Here is a 24707-nt window from a genome sequence, read left to right as displayed (position 1 = left end):
GAAAGCATGATGGGTAATTGATTCCCATAACGAGGCCGGGTCTCGTAAAATATTCTCCTAACAGCAACCCTTCTTTACGCTATATTTCTAAGTCTTCTGCTGATTCTAATATTGAGAAATATCTCACCCGAAATATAAATCGTAAGTAAACACAATGATATGTGCGATCAAATACTGTCGTGCTAAGTAATCACTGCACCGGAATGTGACTCGAGTGACTTACTGTCTTGGCGTCTGTCCAATTAACATTACGTAAGCACCTTATCACATGAACACCTGTAGTTAATTGAGTTAATGATAATGCAGATTTAATTACAGCTGTGATTGACGCACACTGATGACTAGGGCGATCAAATCATCCCCTTGTTAATTCCCTTGTTACAGATTATCACAACAGTTTGATTTCTCTTTAACCGGTTGGAAGTAAAGGATTGGACAGAATCTGAAATGAACATCCACACATAATATCCCATTCAATTGTTAGTTTATGCAATGATTTTCTTCAAATATTCATGTAAATAAACATATATAACATGTGTTATATTTGGGATTACACTTTCTTAGTAAAGTATAGAATTTAGTACTTTTTCTGGGTGTGTTGGCGATTAGGTGCCTGAGTCTGAGGGTGTGTGGGTTCGAATCCCGGATGGGACTCAACCCAACAAAAGTACTAGAACCTGTACTTTACTGAGAAAGTGTAATCCCAAATATAGCATATGCTACATTTGACCACTTTCTAAAATGGCGTTGCGTAATATTAAACATATAACTGGTTTTTAAGATAAAGTCTTAACGTAAATAGATTAAGGATAGATTTAGCAAATATTTTGTTGTTGTTATTTACTTTTTTAGAAAATGGTATCTTAAAGTTGTTGGAAAAGTGTAAACATAGACAGTCTTACTTGAAAATTATTATCCAAATTATGTTTTACACGGAATTCAAGTGCAGACAACTGCAACACCGAAAACTTCAGTGAAAATGTTTACATGAAATGAGGATGTTTCCAAAATAAAAATGGCCTACCTTTCACATCGAATCTGCTGTAAGTGGAAGCTTTTAATATGGAATGTATGAATGCGAAAACGGAGCGATGGTCATCTGAACCCAGATGCATCCAATAAATCTATGCGAGTGTTTAAATGTTACGGTTCTATTTACATTCCATGCATTGTTTCTGATCGGTTAAACAACCGAGGTGTCGCCGAGCCTTGACGTGTTTACATACCATGTCACTGTGGATCGGAATATCTGTCTTGATATATGAGCGTGTTTCCGACTGCTCACGAAAAGTGTCGAAGTTCGACGATCGGTATTGTCTACGGAGGTCAATGTGAACACCACATAAAAGGATAGTTTCAATATTTCCTTATATTGTCTTAAAAAACGAAATCGCGGAACTTGAGTCTCGCTGTCAGTCCAATTTCATTATGATGATAATATGTCACTAATGACCCGTAATTAACCCCTGTGGACTGACCTCGCTCTTGATGAACCTTCAGGCTATATGGTGTCAAATTAACTACAAACTATAAGGTTATAAAAGCACTGTAAAGGCTTCAGATTGACAATATATTTACCATCAAACGAGTTCCCGAGTTGAAAGGACGAACGTTGAAAGCCAAAGCCGGAAAAGGTATTACACAAGGAAGTCCGGTTCTAATGTCATGTAACAAGGTGCGGTCATTCTTTGTGTCCTTTCCAGATGAAAATAAAAGTAAATATATCTGAGGGTGAATGCTAAAAAGAGTACTGATTTAAATTTGAACATGAATCAAGTTGTATTTGTACAATTACATGTTCATGTGGAAACAGTACAATTAAATAATAATAGTAAAATAGATGTTATGGTATTTTGAATTTTATATAAAAATATCTAGTGGTGGGCGATGAATGTAATTTAGCTACCTGAAGTTGCTGGTATAAATCTGGGTGAAGATTGATTGTTCCCTTGCATAACACTAGTTTCTTATTATGCTTCTAAGTCGCGCTTTTATCAGGATACATGTAATATGTTGCACGTCATAGAAGTCCATTTGGTTGACTTAAGACTGTTTCCATGAATATGGTCCATTATGTATGACAAAATCGATCATGTCAACCATCAAACAACAGACGCTTTATCGACAAACTAATCTTGTAATACCTCGTTAGGAGAACAGTTTTCTCTTCAGTTTGCGATATGGCGGGAACCCGGCGAATGTCGTAGGCACAGATACCTGTTGGCAAAGAGTTTGAGGTGTTATATGCAATGACATGCTTGTAATTTGTCCATGTAGGTTGTTTGATGTGTCTTAAATTCATTGAGACCAATGTGTTTGTCTCAACTAAGCGTTTTGAAATGCTGAAAGCATATGTACCTTGTGGGTGACCCGTTGTTAGAACGAAGGTCAAGGCCATATATATATCTTGATCATTTACCAGTTTAGTATACGTCTTTGGTGCCTCCAACATAATCAGCCCTGCAAATTAATATACTGTTTAGCATGCGGCAGGCAGAGTATGCCATATCATGTTTCAGATTATATTGCGACATTCATTAGATGTCATTAATGCCAGATTGTAGTTGTGAATGTTGTTATTATTATTCAGTTTTGTTATTGTTATTATGCGTCGTCCGATCAAGGTTTTCGGTCAGTGCCAACTCTGTCTGTAAAGGAGGGTGTTGCAAACATACATTGTAAAGTTATCTTTTTACAAGTTCGTGAAATACTTTATGTAATTAGAAAGATAACAACAAACTCTTGAGTATCAAAGTTTTGAAAAACATTTAAAACAATTTTACTTCACAAAACTTGGTGCACCCCAACCAGATTGATGAGGATGCAAATCACTTGACTGTTTGACATCCTATCAGTAAGTTGAAACCAACACAAACAAGGGGAACATGTGCCACAATTGAGAAATAACCCCTCTACAGTTCGAGTGATATCCACCCGTGAAGATCTGGGTTAGAATTGATTTTCAGTAACCCATGCTTGTCGTAAAAGGCGGCTAATGGGATTGTGGGATCAGGCTCTCTGACCTGGTTGACTCATGTCATGGTATTCCAATTGCGTAGATCCATGTGCGGTTGATCACTGGATTGTCTGGTTCAAGACTCAATTATTTACAGGCAGCTGCCATATAGCTGGAATATTGCTGAATGCGGCGGTAAAACTAAACTCATTTTCTCACTCCCTCGAGAGATAATCAGTTTATAGTCAGCAGTTATACATACATTATGGAATGAAATGGAAACAATTTAATATATCCAACTGTTAATGATCCGCTAGAAATGAAACTTTTTTACTTTGAACAACCACCTCCATGGTTAGAACGGAAGGTCGCGGGTTCGATCCCCGGCCTCGTCATACGAAAAGACGTTTAAAATATGGTACTTGTTGTTCCCTGCCTTGTGCTCGGCATTAATGGGTACAACAAGGACTGGTCGGCTCGAGTCAGTATAATGTGTCTGAGAGGGGTATTCATGCTTAACTGCGGCATGGTATCTCAGTGGGCTAGCACTATACAACCAGCTTCAGTCTTCAGTACTGGGCTAAATACAAGCATGCACGTCATATGAGCGAAATATTCTTAAGTACGGCGTTTGACGCAACAATTTTGTTAATGACTCTCAAAATACTATCATACGAGTCAAGCTTGATGCAAGTTTTATAGATGGCCCTCACAATTCAGTTCAATAAAATCGATTTGATAAGCAAAAAATGATATTGTTTGATGATAGTTTAACTTTTACAGAGCTGTCAGATTGTTCCAGAGAACTCAGAGGAGACAGTAATCCTGGCTGTTTGAATTGAACAATGCTGTAGTTTCATTTGGTGGTGTGACATACACAGTTACATACTGAGAATGATAAACACAAAGAAATATTAAATTTTCATGACTCCCAAATATTGAAAATGACTCTCCAAAATAAATATTGTGAGTCACCATGACTCCCATTTTAAAAGTCTGTGTAAAACCCTGCTGACAGCAGTTATGATGGAAAGAATCTGATGATTCCAGCAGCTCAAGCAGTGCCTGAATCAACCCCTGATTCCGATTATGTTTTGAATAAAACTGAATAATAGTGGGGATAAAAATTTCACGTTTCTTTAAATTTTTATTTTTATACACAGATAAGAGGGTTTTTTTAACAAAACTAAATGCTGTACACCCATTGAAAATTTCAGTCTTGATACAAGTTAGGGCAGGGTAGATATGTCTCTGATAAGGTAATTGCACATGGTTAATTGACTGACTGACTGAGTTTAGTTTTAAGCCGCTTTTAGCAATATTCCAGCAATATCACGGCGGGGGACACCAGAAATGGGCTTAACACATTGTGCCCATGTGGGGAATCGAACCCGGGTCTTCGCGTGACGAGCCAACGCTTTAACCACTAGGCTACCCCACAGCCCCAATTGACCTTACCATTGTCACATTACCGGTGTGATCATGGCAATTGTATTCCAATGCCAGTACATACTGAGTCAAAGTGTTGCTGCAGCATAATTTCCAAAAATAATTATAAATACAATATCACTTACTGTCAGTACTTATTATTAAATAATTTATACAATCTTTCAAAATCTTTCAACTTGAGCAATTGGGATGTGCAATGGCTGTTCCCCTGAACATCCATATCTAAACCAGCATGATAATTTTGTGAGATTGTATGTGTTTCACACACATCATTGAATATATGAAATATATCAGGTTATACAACATAAGATTTTATGATAAGAAAAAAAGACCTGACCTTATGTATTGTCCAAGTGAATTCATTCTTTATTTTATTACAATAAGTTGAGCGCAATATTATCAAATCAATAAGCATTAGTAATTTCTTCCATCAACAATATTTCTGATTTTTAATCTTTTTAGCCAGTCCTAGATCAGGTGCCATCTTGTTTACCATTACATGATTTCGAGCCCCTCCTTTTCAGGCAAGTTAAAATGATGCACTTGATCAGTCACATGACATTACAGACAGGAAATTAACAATCATCAGCCGGTACATCATCACTGCATATGATTATTTGGATGCCAAATTATCCCAGATTATGTTTGACTGAAATGAGTGAAAAGGGAAGTTTTGTGATAAATTGTATTACTAAGTGAGTATACCCGTGAAGATCTGGGTTAGAATTGGTCTTCAGTAACCCATGTTTGTCATAAGAGACGACTAACGGGAACGGTGGTCAGGCTCGCTGACTTGGTTGACACATGTCATCGTATCCCAATTGCTTAGAACGATGCTCTTGATGTTGATCACTAGATGGTCTGGTTCAGACACAATTATTTACAGACCGCCACCATATAGCTGGAATATTGCTGAGTGCGGCGTTAAACAACAAACGAACCAACCAACCAACTTAGTAAATAATTTACAACATAACTGGAGCAGCAAGTGGCGAATACTTGGATGTCTCCTGGGGCTTCAGGGGCTTCTCTTGACGAATCAGAGCAAGGAACTAATGTTGGATGTAACAAATTACAGGTTTCATCATACCCAGATAATTGCTCAATTTCTTCTCTTTTTATTTTGGGGCGGTGGGGTAGCCTAGTGGTTAAAGCGTTGGCTCGTCATGCCGAAGACCCGGGTTCTATTCCCCACATGGGCACAATGTGTAAAGCCCATTTCTGGTGTCCCCCGCCGTGATATTGCTGGAATATTGCTAAAAGCGGCGTAAAACTAAATTCAGTCAGTCAGTCTTTTTTATTTTATTACAATTAGCACCATTATTTGAATTCCCATTTGTGTACAAGCTTTTTGAAGTGAATTTAGTAGGAATACATACTGACATCAAAATGTTATATTTTATGAATAAGAACAGACTTGTCGAAGCTATTATGTTCATTCTGAAAGGAAGAAATTAACATTTTGTTTGCATTTACTGCATAATAAGCACAAATCACCAAACATTTACTAATTTATCAAATTGCAGTCAGATATTTGAATTCATTTGAACATGTCAAAAATTGATACACTGATGTAAGATTGTATGTAACAGTGATATGCGGCTTCATTTGCTGAACCAGTAACAAATACTTGAACCACGACTTGCACTCTGTATGTGATATATGTTCATTCTGTCATCCAGCTTCAACAGCTGGACCACGTAACAGGTTTATACATGTGTCAATACAAAATAAAAACTAGTTACAGTAGTAATACATAACTTACAGGGGCTGTCTCAAAAGTTTTGATGCAATTTTCACTAGACTTGTTTTTAGTTTGGACACTGACCACACCATCAAATGAGGAATCAAAATAAGTAATCAAAAATCATTTCAGTTATGGATTGCACAGTGAGTTTTGAAAATTTACTTAGAATTTTTCAAACAATGTTAAAAGACCTGTAGTTAAAACTGTAGGAATCAGCGAACATATTCAGATTTAATCTATATACGTGTATAATGTTTGAAAAAGGGTATTCAATGAGTGATGTACAAATGAAATGCAAATGAATCTGTGCAACTGTCATGTGCTCAGGCAGAACATTAGGAAACAACAGTGTTCAGAAATTCCATGCATGCTTTTGAGACAGCCCCTGACCTGTGATTATAAGGTGCTGTCAGCTGATGAAGCTCATGTATATTGGATATTCAATATCAACACAGCTTTACTCGTTTTCAGGATCTTCTATTATTTACAGTCAGACATAGAGTGTGATCTGTAGATTTGAAATAGCAGACAAAGTATACCAGGTTTGATGGTTTTACCTTGCATAAGCTGTGACAGTATAGGTGTAATGACTAAATTTGACAATTATTGATACCAATTTGTTGTCTTTGATACTTACATTTAAAGAAAACGGAAATGATAACATAATAGTAGTAAGTACTTTGTCTTTAACAACTCTGTTGTGCACTTTTATGTTTTATCATTTTGTGATGGCGTTGTCAACCTAGAGATTTGCAATCAAGAGATTGTTTGCTTTCTGTGGTATGTTTTAGTGCTAGGTTAAAATTTCTGAACGAAGGCAGTGAAGAAATAAAGCTGGATTGTTTTATATGTGAGTGAGTTTTGTTTTACGTGGTGACCTTATTTTCAAGTCACCACGACTCTTGACCACTTTTCCAACTCTTGTTAACACGATGTCTCATGAACTGTTGTACCCAATGTCTTCAAATTTGGTGACAGCCTACATTGGGGGATTACGCAGACACCGGTTGATTTTGGTGACCTTGACATTATGTTCAAGGTCACCCCACTACTTTGACCACTTTTCAAACTCTTGTTAACGCGATATCTCATGAACTATTTTGGTGGCGACCTTATTTTCAAGGTCACACTTTTCAAACTCTTGACAGCCTACACTGGAGGATTACGTAAAACCAGTCGATTTGGGTGACCTTGACCTTATTTTCAAGGTCACGACACTGACCACTTTTCAAACTCTTGTTAAGGCGATATCTCATAAACTGTTGTACCCAATGTCTTCCGAATTTGGTGACAGCCTACACTGGGGGATTACGGAGACAACTGTCGATATTGGTTACCTTGACATTATCTTCAAGGTCACCATGCCACTTTGACCACTTTTTAAACTCTTGTAAACGCAATATCTCATGAACTGTTGTACCCAATGTTTTCAAATTTGGTGACAGCCTACATTCCGGGATTACACAGACACCAGTCCATTTTAGTGACCTTGACCTCCTTTTCAAGGTCACCACACCACTTCGACCACTTTTCAAACTCTTGTTAACGCAGTGTGTCATAAAACATTGTACCCAATGTCTTCAATTAAGTTGACAGCCTACATTGGGTGATTATACAGACACCAGTCATTTCAGTCATCTTTTATTCACAAAAATATAAAAAGTAGTAAATATGTTATAAATATTTCTACCCGCGAAGGTCCGGGTTAGAATGAACCTTCAGTAAACATGCTTGTCGTAAGAGGGGACTAACGGGATCGGGGTGGTCAGGCTCGATGACTTGGTTGACATGTCATCGGTTCCCAATTGCGCAGATCGATGCTCATGCTGTTGATCACTGGATTGTCTGGTCCAGACTCGATTATCTACAGACCGCCGCCATAAAGCTGGAATATTGCTAAATGCAGCGTAAACTAAACTCACTCACTCACTATAAATATTTCATTCTTCTTTAGCGGCGGGGGACGTTGCCATATGAGTGGCAAACACATGTTACTTTTTACTTTTTTAGTAAGTTCACACATATGCAGATGAATATTGTGAACTGAAGAATTCAGAATCTTGTCGCAGGTTGAGACATTTGATCAGCAATGTCAAGGCCGTTCTGCTAGTAGCCTGAAAGACCATTTGTGTACCCAAGAAACTTTTAGTGTCGATCATTTATAGTTGCTCACTACATCAATCACTGGATTATTTACAAGAGTGCAGCATGCATTGGTAAACAAGCAATCAAATTTAAGGTTGAGGCTGAATAATTCAAAATGACATTGTCCTTATATGGTCGAAATAATACGGACGTAACAGTTAACTCCACAGTTATTGTGACCTGTTTGGGAGTCAAGGTCACTATTAATGACATTTGTAAGGGTATCATGTTTGCTTTTTTCACGAAAATGGCTTTCTCTGAGAATATAAGTATTATTTATGTTGTGGTTACATCAAATGAATATTCATTTATGATCTTATGTAGTAGTTATAGTAACACCTGACTTTCAGACATACCGTATTGGGCTCCTGTTTTCCTCACCACGTGTCATAAACCAGAAGTGCGCAGCAGGAGATGGTGTATCTGGTTTCATGTCCTGGTTTTTCACCTGAGTGAATGTGATGGCATTAGACTGAAAATCCCTGTCTGTATGTGTGTCTCTGTCTGTCTGTCTGTGTGTGTGCGCTGTGCGCGTGCAATCTCTTTTGGATATACACTGGCGAAGATACAGGTTAGAATTGGCCTTCAGCTTGTCATGTTTGTCGTGAGAGGCGACTGACGGGATCAGGTAGTCAGGTTCCCTGACTTGGTTGACACTTATCATCTTATCCCCATTGTGTAGATCGATGATCATTCTGTTGATCACTTCATTGTCTGGACGGCACTCAATTATTTACAAACCGCTGTCATATACCTGGAATACTACTGAGTGCAACATTAAACAACAAACAAAATCATTTGGAAATGGCTAAAACTATGGTCTTGTCAAAGAATTGCGATTGTTTTTGCAGGAATCAAGTTCGTTTTTCTGTGTCGGTGTGCCAACATTTCTCCACAATGCCTGGCAAAGCGAAGTTGGCGTGTCACCATGGTCCCACCAACACATTTACTGTGACCACACCTATTGGCAACATGGAACTGATCAGCTGCCCGAAGGGTTTGCATTTCCTCAATCAAGGGGACAGCATCAATGATGACAACTTTAAGCCAGACTTAAGGTAATTGTCTGTAGCCTGCCTGCTGTATTTTGCAGAGACACAGGAACAGTGCATGGATTTGTAAATTTGTTGAATATGGGAGGCCACTGTTAGGTTAGGATAGGTTTTGTAATGGGAGGCAGTTGGACATTCACTCAGTGTTTAAGTGCAGACATTTTTTAAAACATGTCTGCAAATCCACTGACTCGCACAAATTGAAATTTGAAAATTAGGGGTAATTTATGCCAGAAATGGGTATTTTATTCCAGAAATGAGTACTTTCTGAGAGAACTCATCACTTTCACTATATACTTAGATGAATTTTTAAAAATATTTTATTTAGAAATGTTGAAATTTTACCTGAGAATTCCCTTGGCTGGAAGGTGCAGTGGCCGAATGGGTAAGATCAGACTTTGTGTGCTGGCAATTAGGTGCCTGACTCTGAGACTGTGAGTTGGAATCCCAAATGGGACTCAACCTGATAAAAGCATTAGAACCAGTACTTTACTGAGAAAGTGTAATCCCAAATATAGCATGTTAAATCTGACCCCTTTCTAAAATGGCATTGTGTATTTATGTTGTATGAGATGCACTCCAGGGAGCTATATCAAACACACAGTGCTTTGCACAAGCAGACAGGACTGGCAGGTCACAGTGCTTTGCATGCTGTAACCCTACAATAGGCAGTGGTTATCAGCATGGTGAACCCTAAACTACATGGTGAACTACCTGTTTCTGTTTGAGGAATAAGGATTTATCTAATGTCTTGATCCTTGATACTCTAGTCTGAAGTCAGATTTTTATTGGTACATGTTTGTACATTCGAGGAGTGCGTATCTGTAGAACCTGATGCAGACATTAACCCTTTCAGCAGCACTAACCCGTCTCTTCCTCTGTGTAGTGTGAAGGTGGAGGTGAAATCCCAGCTGTACCAGGACAACGGCTACACCTACAAGCCAGCCCTGGTCTGTGTCGATTGGTTGACAGCTTACTTTAATCAGGCTAACCTGGAGAAAGACCCAGTCATGCCAACAATATGTCCATCAGTTGTCAAAGAGGGTAAGGATTTAGGGGCAGGTGTAAGCTGCTGCTGTTCCCTGTGTGGCTTTGCATCCCTTAGACAGGAACCTAGGATCATCTCCCCTACTTGGTTTGGCAGCACCAGACCAGTGTTATTGTAAATGTCTGAGACCTACATCACTTGGGGCTTTAATCTTGCATTAAGCTGACATGCTGTAATGTAACTGTACAAAGTGCTGTTAAACTGATCTCATAACAGTATTGCTGTCTGATCATCTCGATCAACCCGTGCAGATCCGATTAAAATTGGTCTTCAGCAACCCATGCTTGTCGTAAGAGGCGACTAACAGGATTGGGTGGTCAGGCTTGTCAACTTGGTTGACACACATCATCGTATCCCAATTGTGTAGATAGATGATCATGCTGTTGACTGTCTGGTCCAGACTCCATTATTTACAGACCTCCGCCATATAGCTGGAATATTGCTGAGTGCAGCTTTAAACAACAAGCCAACCAACCAACCAATTATTGAGTGATTTTTAATGGCTTATAGTCAAAGGTTGTATGAAGCAAGTTGACAAGACAACCATGTGCTCAGGAATCTAATTATGCTAAGGCATGTCATCATTATGCCTACCAAGGTAAACTCACAGACTGCAACAAATCATCATACTTATTCAAAGGTGATGGAGGGACATACTGTTCACCATGTGATGGCATACTGAAATGTACTGAAGAGGAACACTTTTTATGGATAGACAACTTCTTTATTGCAAAAGATGTGACGTTTCAGTGTATAGTCTGTTTGGCTCAAAAGCGGACTGATGAATTGCAATCTAACTCGAAAACTTATAAACATAAAATACTCAATGAAACACAGGAGTGCAGAGAAAGGGACATCAACTCTGAGAGGTGTTTGAAAGGATATGTCCTGAAAATAAAGTTGTTAATGAATCAATACTATTTTGTCGAGACACAGGTTAATGAATCAATATCTTTGTCGGCACTTGTGCACGTGCTTCTATAACACCTGGCTGTCCCTTTCTCTGCACTCCTCCCTCGTAACAAATAGTGAACTGTGTCAATATTTTAATGATAGTTTGTTAAACAACTTTTTTAATTTTAGGACATAAATTCTGCAAACAAATCACAGAGTTGGTCTGATGTTTTGATTATGATCAGCGTTTCATTGAGTATTATATGTTTATTAGTTTTTGAGTTAGATTGCAATTCATCGGTCCGCTTTTGAGCCAAACGCACTATAGATGCTAACACCATTAGCAAGCACGTTATTACAGGGATGGCAACAGGAAAATCTATTTTCAGCAAAGAACTTAGTATTGTGCCATCGAATGGGGCTTCAGGGTTTCTCAACGGATTTAGATGATTCACAGAATTGATCAATTTGAAATAAAATCTGCAGATCAGCAGAAAATTGCCATCTCTGTTATTATCACTTGCTTGATAATGGTGTTAGCATCTACACCGAAATGTTGCATCTGTTGCAATAAAGAAGTAGTCTATCCATAAGAAATGTTCCTCTTCATCATGCCAGCTTCTAAATTCCACTTAAAGAAGAACTGAAATGTGTTGTCAAAATTCTTGCAGGGTCATTTACAGCTCGAGTTTGGAAAACTCTGCCGGAGCAAGTTGGATTTGGACAGACCATATCATACGGAGAACTCGCCAAGCTTTGTGAAAGCCCTAGAGCTAGCCGAGCAGTTGGTATGGCAATGGCTACAAATGTCATTCAGCTGATAATGCCATGTCATCGTGTCATCAACAGCAATGGGCAGCTGGGAAATTATGCATGGGGCAAGAAAAACTCAGTGAAAGACTGGCTACTGCGATACGAAGGGGCCATACATTGACAGTATGACCGACATGTTGGCATTTGGTCCAGTGCGTTGTGGCCATAGATGAGTTGCCTGGATATCACATCATATATTGTAACCATTAAGGTGATTCGCTATATTATGTTTTGGCTGCTATTCTGCAAAGTCCCTCATTCCAAGTTATGTTTGTGTGCCAATTAGGTGTAGTGTCTTCGTGGTATTTCTGTAATGATTGTATGAATAGGAGAGATGTGACAGTAAATTGCATAACATTTAGTACAGGATAGTACAATATGATACTATTATGTTGTTCATTTTTGTTTTAGGTGAAAAAAATAAACACAAATGGAAATGTACATTTTTTAAAGCATCTATTTTATTTAAAGTGAGGCCCATAATCCAACTGCAGTATTTGCATTGCAATCTGCAGCACTTTTATTTTTACATACCACATCTGGCAATCAGCTACTTAGATCTTGCCACGGGATATCTTCATGTATGCTCTGTCTAGAAGGAAATGTTAATTCAACAGTTTCAAGTGAATTTACTTTTGAAATGATAGCTTGTCAGGAACAAGTGCTTGGGCAAGCCTTTTCAGGATATTCTGATTAACATGTACAAACTTTCCTAACACCTTAACAGTCAAATTCAATTACAGTGTATTATTAATCTATTTTCTATCATAAATATCCTGGGTTTATTCACCTCTAAGCTTTATAAGTGACATCACCATCTCCAATCTGTTACTGTTAATTTTACACAGAATTGCCTTTTGATTGGACAGCTATTTTTAGCATTGTATGTTGAGCTTGGGGCAGCTGTCCCAGGTATTTACCATAACAGAATGAATGTATAAATCACTGGATAATCAAGTGTGGCTGGAAGATCAGAAGTGCCTGCCTATATTTGAGATAGAATTTTTTCATATTTCCTGCTGTGAGCAGTTGTGTGAAAGCATTACCTTCCTTGTGAACAGATTAAAGTGCTAAAATGTGTTTTTGTCTCTTAAGCTAAAGGGGATGGTATAAGTGCTTGTGATGTAGTCAGGATTTATGACTATTCATCTTATCTTGTATTTTATGTTTAATTAGTATCTTTTGTAAACCAGTGAAGCTGTCCTCCAGTAGTTGGGCAGTATTTCACTTTTGTTACATGTTTACTTATTTTGTCAAGTCTTTTGAATCAAGATACACCTTGTTTGCAACAATTACAATGTGGTGATTCTTGATCACAAGTCCCTAGTATGCCATGCTTGTAGGGGTGGTGGGGTAGCCTAATGGTTAAAGTGTCCGTTCATCACGCTGAAGACGCAGGTTCGATTCCCCCACATGGGTACAATGTGTGAAGCCCATTCTGGTGTCCCCTGCCGTGATATTGCTAAACTATTGCTAAAAGCAGCATAAAACCGTACTGACTGAGTCCATGCTTGGAGTGTGACTTGTGTTACGGTGTCATTGACAATTGATTGTTGTCTGGGTCAGTTTTCAGGTCACAGATGGAATATCACATAGCAACACTCCTCAGATAAAATATGTAATTCACACAGAGTCCTGGTATTATGATTAAGGGGAGACAAGTCATACATACCATGAACAAAACTGCAAGAAAATAAAGAATCAAGATTATAGACATTAAGAAGAATATATGTGATATATATATATAAACATAAGAGGAAACTGAATTCTCTCCATGTTACAAATATTGTATGTCACCCTTACCTGTTTTGATTTCAAAGTTGAATATCAACCGGAGCATTACAGGAGAGGTAAAACCTTTCACTTTATTCTAGACATGTCTGTGAAATAAACAGATCCAACACTCTTCAATTTATAATGTTTTATTTTGCAACAGTAACTGTAAAAGATTTAACAGCTTTAAAACAGCCACATGGTTCTTTCTATAAAGGAGAGATACTTTGTGGTGCTGGTGGTTTTCAACTTCTCAAGGTATGGCATGAAAACCAATCAAAGGAACACTGAAACTACTATGAACATTTTGCCAGTGCTTAACTTTCTCAAGCAAATGTTAATGAATGAATAGCTGGATTGCAAAAGATAATAGAAACAAAGATTTGAAATACACAATGCCATTTTAGAAAGTGGTCAAATGTAACATGTAATATTTGGGATTACGCTTTCTCAGTAAAGTATAGATTCTAGTACTTTTTTGGGTTGAGTCCCATCCGGAATTCGAACCCACACCCTGAGAGTCGGGCACCTAATCGCCAGCACACAAAGTCAGACGCCTAGACCGCTCAGCCACCAGGGCTTCAACAAAAATGGAAATCGGGACAACTGGTAGTCTAGACTGCAGACTTTGTGTACCCTTCTGATAAGCGTTAATTGGCACGGCTCCAACGGCCAAAAAGCTATGAAATACACAATGCCATTTTAGAAAGTGGTCAAATGTAACATATGTTATATTTGGGATTACACTTTCTCAGTACTGTGGGAGCCGTGCCAATCAACCCCCAAAATGTACTAGAATCTATACTTTACTGAGAAAGTGAAATCCCAAATATAACATATGTAACAAAGATTTCATCAGTAATCACATTCTGCACAATATTCTAGTCATAAGCAATGGTGTTTTAACCCCCCAAAAAGTAAAAAGGGAATTTTGAGTACTAGATTCTTTTATACAGTAATGTTTTCTTTCATTTAAAAATGAAACTGTATGCAAACCAACAAGAGGGTACATTCAAAACCTCTAAATTTACAACAGCAGGTTATCTTATAATTATCCAATGTCAAGCAACACTGTACAGAAATGCAGGTAACCAGAGCAAGGAACGTTTGCTCTTTACACTTACCTCATCATACAAAGTTCAATCAAATGGCCTACTGGAATGTACCTGTGTCCACATCTTGACTATTGTGAGCCGTGAGTTTAACGTGATGAAGGATATAACCGACTGGATGCCATTATACCATCACACTAACAGCTAACCTAGCATGAAAGAGATAACAAAATACACTTACCTCGAGAAAATGTCCATACAGAGGCTATATATCTGATCTCTCACAAGACTTCTGTTTTAATTTGCAAGATTAACATGGATGTGGAAGATGCCATAGGGACCAAAAGTTAACTGATCGATGAGCAGAATTTGGAAATCCATATATTCAATCTGCCTGTAATACTGGAATAGCTTACTGGAATACAGATTAGCCAGTATCGCAAAAACAGAAGTACATGAAACAAATAATTCTCCAATTATAGAAAAGTACCCACTGATTATATGTACATCTTGCAATAACCAACAGGTTTTGGTATTCGGGTCCTGATGTTCAACAGATAACAAAAATCAACTTTGGGAATGGTTATAATTTTGCTGATCCACATATCATCATACCCCACCTGCCCTACATGCAGCATTGTTCACGCTCCCCACAAATAATACATGACTGATCCCTAAATCCTAAATAGTGTTCAAACTTTTTACCCTTCTATTTGGAAAACCATATAACAGTAATTCTTATTCAGGCCCCCATAGTTTCAGCAACTGCCCCTCTTTTGCTATCTTTTTCTTTTCCTGCTCAGGGATGGCAATTTTCTGCTGATCCGCAGATTTCCACCAATTATATTTCAAATTGACCAATTCTGTGAATCATCTAAATCTGTTGAGAAACCCTGAACCTCCCCATTCGATGACACAATGTTAAGTTTTCAGTTGAAAGTAGATTTTCCTGTTGCCATCCCTCCCTGCCTGCCCCACCCCCCTTCCATTACCTCATCCTAACAGACACACACAACATACCCAGAGTGCCACCCCATGAAATAAATTACCAGTGCCTCTTGGTTTTGTATACTAAAAAGACAAACCTGGGGCCCAATCCACAAAACCTTTGTAGCACCGTGCCATTCGTAAGCCTATGATAAAGTTTAGAGTTACGATGGGTCGTAACGCCATGAACGCTTTTTGGATCGGGACCCTGATGGTCTGTGATCAATTAAATGGCAATAAATTGATTCAGGTGTGTCTAACTTTGAGCAATCTGCCAATATACCAATGTTGGTACATACCAATTCCATCAACTCACTGTATACACATGCAGATTAATAGTTTTAGTATGAGTCATTGAAGAAACTGCACAGATAGAAAATTTTGACTGAACCAACTAGAGTCTGTAAATGTTATAGTTTAAACATGTTAGTAATTGCATTAATCTAATTTCACGGGGTGAACATCAGTAATAAATGTACATGTGACTAGATGAACTCTCATGGCTAACATAGTCAAAGGGTAAAATAAACTGTCTAAAGCGTTTAAATATGATAAAACATTGAAATTTCAAGTTTAACTTTAAAGAAAACAAAGTATTCTTTGGCTACCAACAGATACTGGTTTTGAAACATTCCATATGGAGTTTGCCACATACACGGTTTGAAAAGGTTAATTAATCTACCAAGTGACACTGCAGCGACTATGCTCGTGACAAGCTTTGTATGCCTGGGACACTGATCAGGAATTCTACCATTTTGTGTGGCCTAGTGCTGAACCATGTGATAAAGGTTTGAGTTTCAATTTCGTAATACCGGTATAGGGAATTTATATGATCTGTCCTAAACAATGGCAAACTATACTACTCAAAGTCTCCCAAGGATCAAGTTTTGGTGATATAAAAAATATCATCCAAAAAAGACCGATTGAAATATTTGGGTAATGGGTAACCCCTTAAGAACCCCAATTTCATGAATAACACAGAGGCATACAGCCATTCGCACAGAATCATTGCACATCAATTTCAGAGAGCACATGTAGTACTGAGGATTGCAACAACTGGATCACCCTCTCATGATGCCCAGTTCTTCTGGCAACTGGGCGGTGGAGGTAGCCTAGTGGTTAAAGCGTTCGCTCATCACACCGAAGACCCAGGTTCGATTCCCCACATGGGTACAATGTGTGAAGCCCATTTCTGGTGTCCCCTGCCATGATATTGATGGAATGTTGCTAAAAGTGGCGTAAAACCATAGTCAGTCAGTCAATCAATCAGCCTTCTGGCAACAGTACAGGAACTCTGCAATGCTCTTACTGAAGAGTGGAACAATGTTCCATTTTACCACAGAAACTCCATGGTACCAAGCTTTCATCCATCACATATGTAGTGCTAAGAGTGTTTTTCTTTTGGCAATGACCTTGTTTTCATGATTTCTTAGTGTTTTAGTTTTGGTCAGATACTTCCATTTTAACGGTTGATCAGAGAGTATTGGCCACATGTTCTTGGTTCGCGTTATGTGCCAAATGACAACCGACTTATGACTTTCTACAATATTGCTCTTTCAACAGCTGCAAACAATTTGACTTATTATCTTTCAAAGTGTCAATCCTTAGCAAACATTGAGTAGTATATGTTGGCGAGACCAATGACAACACTAAAATGTCTGTACACCTCACCAAAATCACAGTTAAGTCATAACTATTTACAAGTACAAAAGGCTGAAATAAACCTCATTCTTCATAAATTGCACCTACTGTACATGTTAACAATTGCACACAGGTAAGACATATAAAATGAAACTTAAGTAAAGTGCCCAAATGACACCACCTTAAAGGGATGTTTCCTACATAATGATAAAACGTGTCATCTAATCTATGCTAAAACTTAAGAAATCTTTAACAGAAAATTCTGTTCTTCGTGAGGATAGCATAAAGAAACGGCAAATTATCTCAACCTTTAGTGACAAGTTCCTTCAGCATGGTAAAATGAATCACAGACTAAGTCTCTTCAAACACCTATTTTCTTTTATACTACAAATAATCCACTGTAACCTCAGTTTTTCACCAAGTTCTGGGTACTCCAGAACTGACCTTGGGATCAGATCAGACTCAGAAGTAAAGATACATCTACTATGGTTGTTTTACCAGCATGGATGTATGAAAAATAACCAGATGGTAAAGACTGATGGATAAATATTACACGAAACTGCTAATTCAAAGCCTGTCTTGCAAAGTGATCATGGTATTGTAACCATTTATTGATTTTTGGACTATCTGGAAGATTTAAATGAGGTATTTAGGTATGTGTAAGCAGCGCTGTAGACAAAATCAGAAATCTGGAACTTGCATCAACAGTAGCATTATAATCATGATTGTTTCAAGTTACCTTTTGAGGTTATGTTAACTGTATGCATAATTCATGCATGTTTGTAATACTATGCAGACACTCAGGTTGAAAAATATTTCCCATTTCATTTTGAAATGCTGCAGCATAATAATATTACTGTAAATATGTGAATAGACACTTTATGTTTTAATAATGCAAATCCATAGTGAAAAGAAAAAAGCAAGACATGCAAATCATGAAAAGATATTTTGGCACATGCATCCACAAATAAATAAATGGTTTCACCCCTTAAATCAGACTTACAATCATAAACAACATGGTTTGAAAAAAGATGGTGTAGGGGGTGTTAGAGAGAAGCTTACAAACATACTCATTATAAAATTAGTAAAATTCCTCAATATTTGATGTTTTAGCACTTGGGTTAGTGCATGAGATTTTGGCAGAAGTAATATACATAAAATGCGTAGTTTTGTATATGCTTTCAGTACATTGTCACAATGTCCACTTCACTAGTTGTTCATCCTGGAGCAGGGAAACGGTTGTCTGGTGGTAGCATCAGATTCGAACAAAATACAACCTTGTTCTTGAGAAGACGCATTTCTGTCCAGAGTGTGGCATTCTGGAAATCAACTTGGACTGGACTCTCCAGGACTGAACTCAGTGCTGTTTGATACTACTGTGCTATTTCTTGCTGTTTTTTGTGTGCACTGCTATCACTTTACCTCGTTCTGGCTGAAAGAGGAAATAGCAAAATATTGCAAAACCAGGATTGATGAGATTCATATGAGAAGGCATAGTATACTCGTGAAGGGTATTAGATTCTTGCTTTAGCAAACCTGATACCTACTGTTGGGGTCCTTGGGGGCAGGTACTATAGGATTGTAACCAAGGTACCTTTGTGAATACAAAAATCCTCCCTAAGGACAATCAGTGTATAGATATGTACCCTGACAAGGAAACATAAAGTGTAGAAGTCAGGACGAGTCTATGTTCATAGTCATAGACTTCTACCCATTATATTGTCTTTGAGGTAACATTTCTATGTGTCTAGAGGTCAGGACAAGTCTATGGTCATAGTCCACTCATGAAGATCCAGGTTAGAATTGGTCTTCAGCAACCCATGCTTGTCGTAAGAGGCAACTAACTGGATTGGGTGGTCAGGCTGCTGACTTGGTTAACAAAAGTCATCGTAACATAACTGCATAGATTGATGCTCATGCAATTGATCACTGGATTGTCTGGTCTAGATTCTATTATTTACAGACTGCTGCCATATAGCTGGAATATTGCTGAATCCAGTGTTAAACAACAACCAAACAATATGTTCATAGTCAAGGCTTCTAGTAAGCCAAACTCTGATACATTCATCACTGTATAAGCAACTTCATGCTCTGGGTTTTACACGATGCACATATGTGCGTCCAGTACACACAAATGAAGAAAATGGAGAATGGATGCAGAAAAAATTTCAATGCGTCCAGAGGGAGTGTACAATATTATTCACCATACCCACAACACATCTGTGATTTTGCAAAGTTTTGGGTTTCTTTCAGAGCAGTTGCATGCATCATTTCATCTATCACTCCACATGTTCAATGATTAATTCCAGGCTCTAAAACAATTATCAAAACATACAGTTCTCTACACCGTTACTTCACAGGACCCTCATATTGCCTGCAAAGACCCTTAAATCTAATAACTAGGGGTCCCAAGGACCCCAATGTTTGTGAGTCAAAGTAAAACCCTGATGCTGCTGGTTATTATCCCTGAATCTTTCTTGATCAGCAAACTTGCAGAGGACAAGAATGGGTAATGTAACATTTTGATCAATTGATAAACCCATATGTCTGCTGCTGCAGTGAAAATACATTGCACAATATGCTTGTATGTATGTACATTTCATAAGACTAAACAGATTTTAAAATGGAATATACATTAGATTTTTCATACACAATTTTGTATTTAAGTGTCAGTAAAGTTGCTGGAAATGTATAATGTATGTACATTGTTTCTTCCAGCCCAAACAATGTCATATTGTCTGTTAACCTGGTACTCACAGGAAGTATTTTGAAAGCACATGTGAGATCTTCTGACACTATCATGACACCAGCTGCATTGTCAAACTCTCCACAGTAGTTGGGAGCACTGAACAGTGTCACAAGCTGCAATACAGTATAGCTTCATGTCAATTTAATGTCTATAAACATTTGAATGTCACTCTCAACAATACTGAAATTAGATCTGATTATCTGTATTTTAATATTCAAGTCTGAGTTCAATAATGGAACTGAGCTAACAAAACTTTTTTCACTATACCCATTCATGTCAAAATTGAAGTAAAGTTAATTCCCTTTGACCATCGTCACCACTAATCACTACTACTCAGTGTTAGAAATTTCATTACCAATATCACAAGTACTCAAATCAAATGAAGCCTTAAACCTGAAAGAGAACAATGACCCATATTTTTCTGGTAACTTACATTTTCTTATCTATATGAATCTAATTTACTTTTACCCCAATTAACCAGAAACAATGTCATAGTTATACACCAAGTTATGAAGGTCTCAACCATGAATACAAAAAGAAGGCAGGCCATTGAGAAATCTTCAAGTTTAAAACATTATGGGATTTATGACAGTACTGTGAACAGTAAAATATATATATGATGTATGCAGAGATGCCAACCCTAATTTAGCCCAATTAGTATTTTGGCCAAAAACTGATGCAAAAATTAGTATTAACTTTTCCAAAGAATTTTCATATTAAATAAAAAATGTAAATATATAGTCCAAGGCCTTGTTAAAACATTGTACTCACCTAAATCAGAAGCAAGTATCCACATATAGCTTGATACTGAATGAAATGTGGTTGAAATTTATTGTGTATGGTACATATGCTATTTGATAATTTAATTAAATGTATTATTTTTAAAAATCGTATATTTTTACTGCCATCGTAGTCGTGTATTTTTTGTTGTTTTTTTGTAACGAATACGATAAAATCGTATGGGTTGGCATCTCTGTATATGTAAAAGTAGTTACACCAGAGACATTCATACTCACCTTTCTCTTTTGGAAGAACTGATACCCATCCTCGACAACCTGAGAAACATAACATGAGAACAAACATTGCAGTGATTAAATACATCGTAAATTTGACAGTTAATCAAATCACTTCTCACCTAGTTGCCTTTACATCGATTTATATGATTTAAAGGATTTTTTCTATCTTGATAATCAAAAGAAATACTTTGTTGTGTAAGCAGCATTCAAGCTGTACAGCACAGGCCAGAGAAACCAGTGATTGATATCATCAGCAACATCAATGTATACTAGTGTAAAAATTATTGAGAGTATTTACACTAGGAGAGCTGCCACGTATCTAATGAATTAGGGGCTGTCTACAAAAAAATGTCTCTAGTCCTTCCTGAATTTCACCAGTCTCTGACTCGTGGACTAATGTAAAGTTTGAACCTTGGGTACAAATCTAACCAGCTGATCTATTGAGTTACCTCTTTATGACAAGCATAGGTTACTTGTGACCAATTCTAACCCAGAATTGTCTAATGGGGAATTTAAATGGCTGGAAAACAATGAATATTGTCAAACTAGCAAACTTACGTTAACTATCAAAACTGAGGGTTTTTATATATGTTTTACAAATATTGTGAATTCACACTAGTGATTTTCACGACAAAATTACTGATAACAGTAACTCTGGTATGAATTACTTCTCCCCAAGTTATAGGGTTCGAGTCAGTTAAGATCAACATAAGTTTATGAGTTTAGATGTAAACAAATAACGTCTGCTAAAGCTGACCTAGAAAAAATGCTTTTCCTTCTGAAAAAGATATTACTGCCAAACATTCTAAACCAATGTCAGAAAACACCTAAACAAGCACATAATACATCAGTAAACCTTTTTAAAGAATATCTGACGGCTCAGGGTACAGAGCAACACTAAAGGTACATCAGACCAGATACCCTCATGATACGGTTCCAACTTATATTATCCTGACTGATGTAAGAATGTCCATCTCTGATTGGTTCACATGACCTTGGACAAATTACCATGTATGCCCTTACACCGCCCATGCAGGGTACACATCTTTGCGAGGGAGAATAAATCATTTATATCCCACCCAAGCATGCATCCACAGCAGTCAGTGAACCGTGAACCAGTGGTTCGGATCGACTAGTCGGTACGATGTTAGTAAAAGATATGATTAAAGTTCAGTTTGTCTTAATGTTATCTTTACATATTGAAAGATTTAAACATTTGGTGAGATAAATTCGTTGTAGCATTATGATTCGGGGTATACAGGGATTTATGCCTGCCTCGTTAGGTTTTATCCACCTAGCCTCTGGCAACTACAACCTGAATAGGAAAATCTAACAAATGATGCTAACCAATTTTTTTCGATGATTGGTTGTTGGTATTGAACCAATCATCAATTGTGAGATTTCAACCAATTCCCAACACTACTTACCTGGTGAGCCCTGACAATGAGACTGCAGTCAAACTTTTTCAGAAAGTCCTTGACAACATCCCCTCCAAATGTGTACGACACACCTCTATCATTCTCTCCCCAGCCAGTGATGTCCTACAACATATATATTGGACTTGTAATGAAACAATGATTAACAAGTCTTCATTTCACCAGTAAAAACAAACCTGGTTATGTGGCAAGGAACATGTCACCTGTAATAAATACTAATAGCATGATGGCTATATATCGTCAATAGGGTAACACAGCATTTCAGTTTACACTGCTATACTTGACAGTGGTTTGGGTGTATTGGGCCATAATGGTATTTTTTTCATTTGATTTTTATTCCATGTATAATTGGTATTTAAAAACTTTTCTTTCAGATCTCTTAGATTTCCCATCCATCTTTTCTTGCCTTAGCAGCTTAATGTCTGAGATTATGTCAATGTCATGTTAGATCATAACTCACTATCCTCCCTTGTTTTGACTATCATCATATCACTTCAAACTTTAGAAAATATGTATGTATAACACTGCTAATATAAACAACAGATAGGTCTTTTAAATGAAATCTTTACTACTCAGGCCTTTGAGAATGTCCTGTTAAAACATTTCTATATTCAACTAAAAATGAAGTCAATATCAAAGCAACACAAATGTTCTTCTGAACTGAACATGTGTATTTATTTTTACATTCCATTTTACTGATGAAAATAACCTAAAAGATGATATTAAATTGTCTCAGTTAAGTTTGGTGGCTACTGAGAGCTATCTAAATGAGTCAAAGTTTTCAAACTTCAGGATGAGTAATACATGTAGATAAGAATAGTCATAATAAACAGACATTTATTTTTTACCTACAGACATAACACATAACCAGGGCTCCAGATAAGGGTCGTATCGACGTATGTACGGATAAAAATATGCACAATATGGTGGGAAATAATTTGGAAAATGTAGCAGATACGCACCACAGCAATGGTGTACGGTCTTAGAATCATTTACAGACGTATTTATCTGAAAAAGTATTGTTTTATTGTTCACTGACCTGTTTACACAAGAGTAGCAATGTTATGGTGCATATATGAAACGAAACACAAGATTACTGATACTCCATTAAATTCCATTCAGTACTTTAAATGTACCCTTAAGGTTTTCCAGTACTCCTACATTAAAAAAATAAGGAGTATGTACTCCTGATGTTGAAAAATTATCTGGAGCCCTGACCTAACAATGTCATCCAACACTATCACTTCACAACTCCCTCACCTCATCAGGGTCTGACCACAGCAGATCACAAACCAGACCATGATCTGGGACATCAATAGGACGCTCAATATCCTTGATCTGAAAGTAACAAAGAAAACTAGAATAGTGTTGATATGAAGGAAATCTATAAATATTGTGCCCAAAGGCCAACATGAATCAATTAAACAGTAAAATAACTCATTGACCATGTAGGGGAATATTCTAGAATCCCCATCCCTAACTTGACTTAAATTCATGCTAGGTGATGCAAACCCCTTCAATCATCCTCTGTATCTGTGTATGGAACTAATTACTAGAACTACTATAGGAGATGTAAGATTGCTGACAGAAGTCGTGCAATCAGGAAGCTGATCTGTGAATGTGATGTGCAGTTGAGGATAGTGTGCTGGTGGCAGTCTTTCTTCAGACTGATAAAATACTAGTATGCAGCTGCTACCAATAGGTTTGATTAGTACCATGACTTATTTGAATTTGATTGACCACGGTTATCAAACTGCAATATTATGTTTCTGAATAAATACAGCATATTTGACAATGTCACATTACAACATCTAAGTGGACTTTGATCTCTCATGCTGCAGTTGACCGGTAAAAGTCAAACATACAAGTGAAAAGCATCAACAATGATGTTATAGCAAAGTCTGTCCCTTGTCTAGCCAGGAATTTTGCAAATGTCATTGAATCCAGGA

The 24707-nt window shown here is 37.4% G+C and overlaps 2 protein-coding genes across 8 annotated transcripts in view; one reads left to right on the top strand and one right to left on the bottom strand.

Annotated features, from left to right (window-relative positions):
- The first annotated feature begins 2165 nt into the window (after nucleotides 1–2165).
- On the top strand, nucleotides 2166–13183 carry LOC124263804 (methylated-DNA--protein-cysteine methyltransferase-like). 3 transcript variants are annotated; one of them, XM_046698526.1, is made up of 4 exons: nucleotides 2166–2237; nucleotides 9149–9355; nucleotides 10236–10393; nucleotides 11963–13183. In XM_046698526.1, the coding sequence occupies exons 2-4, from the start codon at nucleotides 9195–9197 to the stop codon at nucleotides 12223–12225; spliced, it is 582 nt and encodes a 193-aa protein (XP_046554482.1). In that variant the 5' UTR covers nucleotides 2166–2237; nucleotides 9149–9194; the 3' UTR covers nucleotides 12226–13183. The 3 variants fall into 3 exon arrangements, with proteins under 3 accessions (XP_046554482.1, XP_046554481.1, XP_046554480.1); XM_046698525.1 differs by having other exon boundaries at nucleotides 2171–2273; XM_046698524.1 differs by lacking the exon at nucleotides 2166–2237 and adding an exon at nucleotides 2406–2489.
- Nucleotides 13184–18583: 5400 nt separating this feature from the next.
- LOC124263803 (serine/threonine-protein phosphatase PP1-like) overlaps nucleotides 18584–24707 on the bottom strand; it is a 35490-nt gene continuing 29366 nt past the window's right edge. For all 5 annotated transcript variants that reach the window (XM_046698520.1, XM_046698523.1, XM_046698522.1 and 2 more), the window contains 5 exons: nucleotides 24019–24096; nucleotides 22750–22863; nucleotides 21323–21361; nucleotides 20315–20419; nucleotides 18584–18989 (listed from right to left, as the gene is read on the bottom strand). In XM_046698520.1, coding sequence (XP_046554476.1) covers nucleotides 18939–18989; nucleotides 20315–20419; nucleotides 21323–21361; nucleotides 22750–22863; nucleotides 24019–24096 — 387 coding nt within the window. In that variant the 3' untranslated portion in view covers nucleotides 18584–18938. The remainder of the gene's footprint in view (nucleotides 18990–20314; nucleotides 20420–21322; nucleotides 21362–22749; nucleotides 22864–24018; nucleotides 24097–24707) is intronic.

The sequence above is a fragment of the Haliotis rubra genome, unplaced genomic scaffold (assembly GCF_003918875.1).
Source record: "Haliotis rubra isolate DU_JTF1 unplaced genomic scaffold, ASM391887v1 Scf9, whole genome shotgun sequence".
NCBI classification, from domain to species: domain Eukaryota; kingdom Metazoa; phylum Mollusca; class Gastropoda; order Lepetellida; family Haliotidae; genus Haliotis; species Haliotis rubra.
This window is presented reverse-complemented; position numbering and strand designations above follow the sequence as displayed.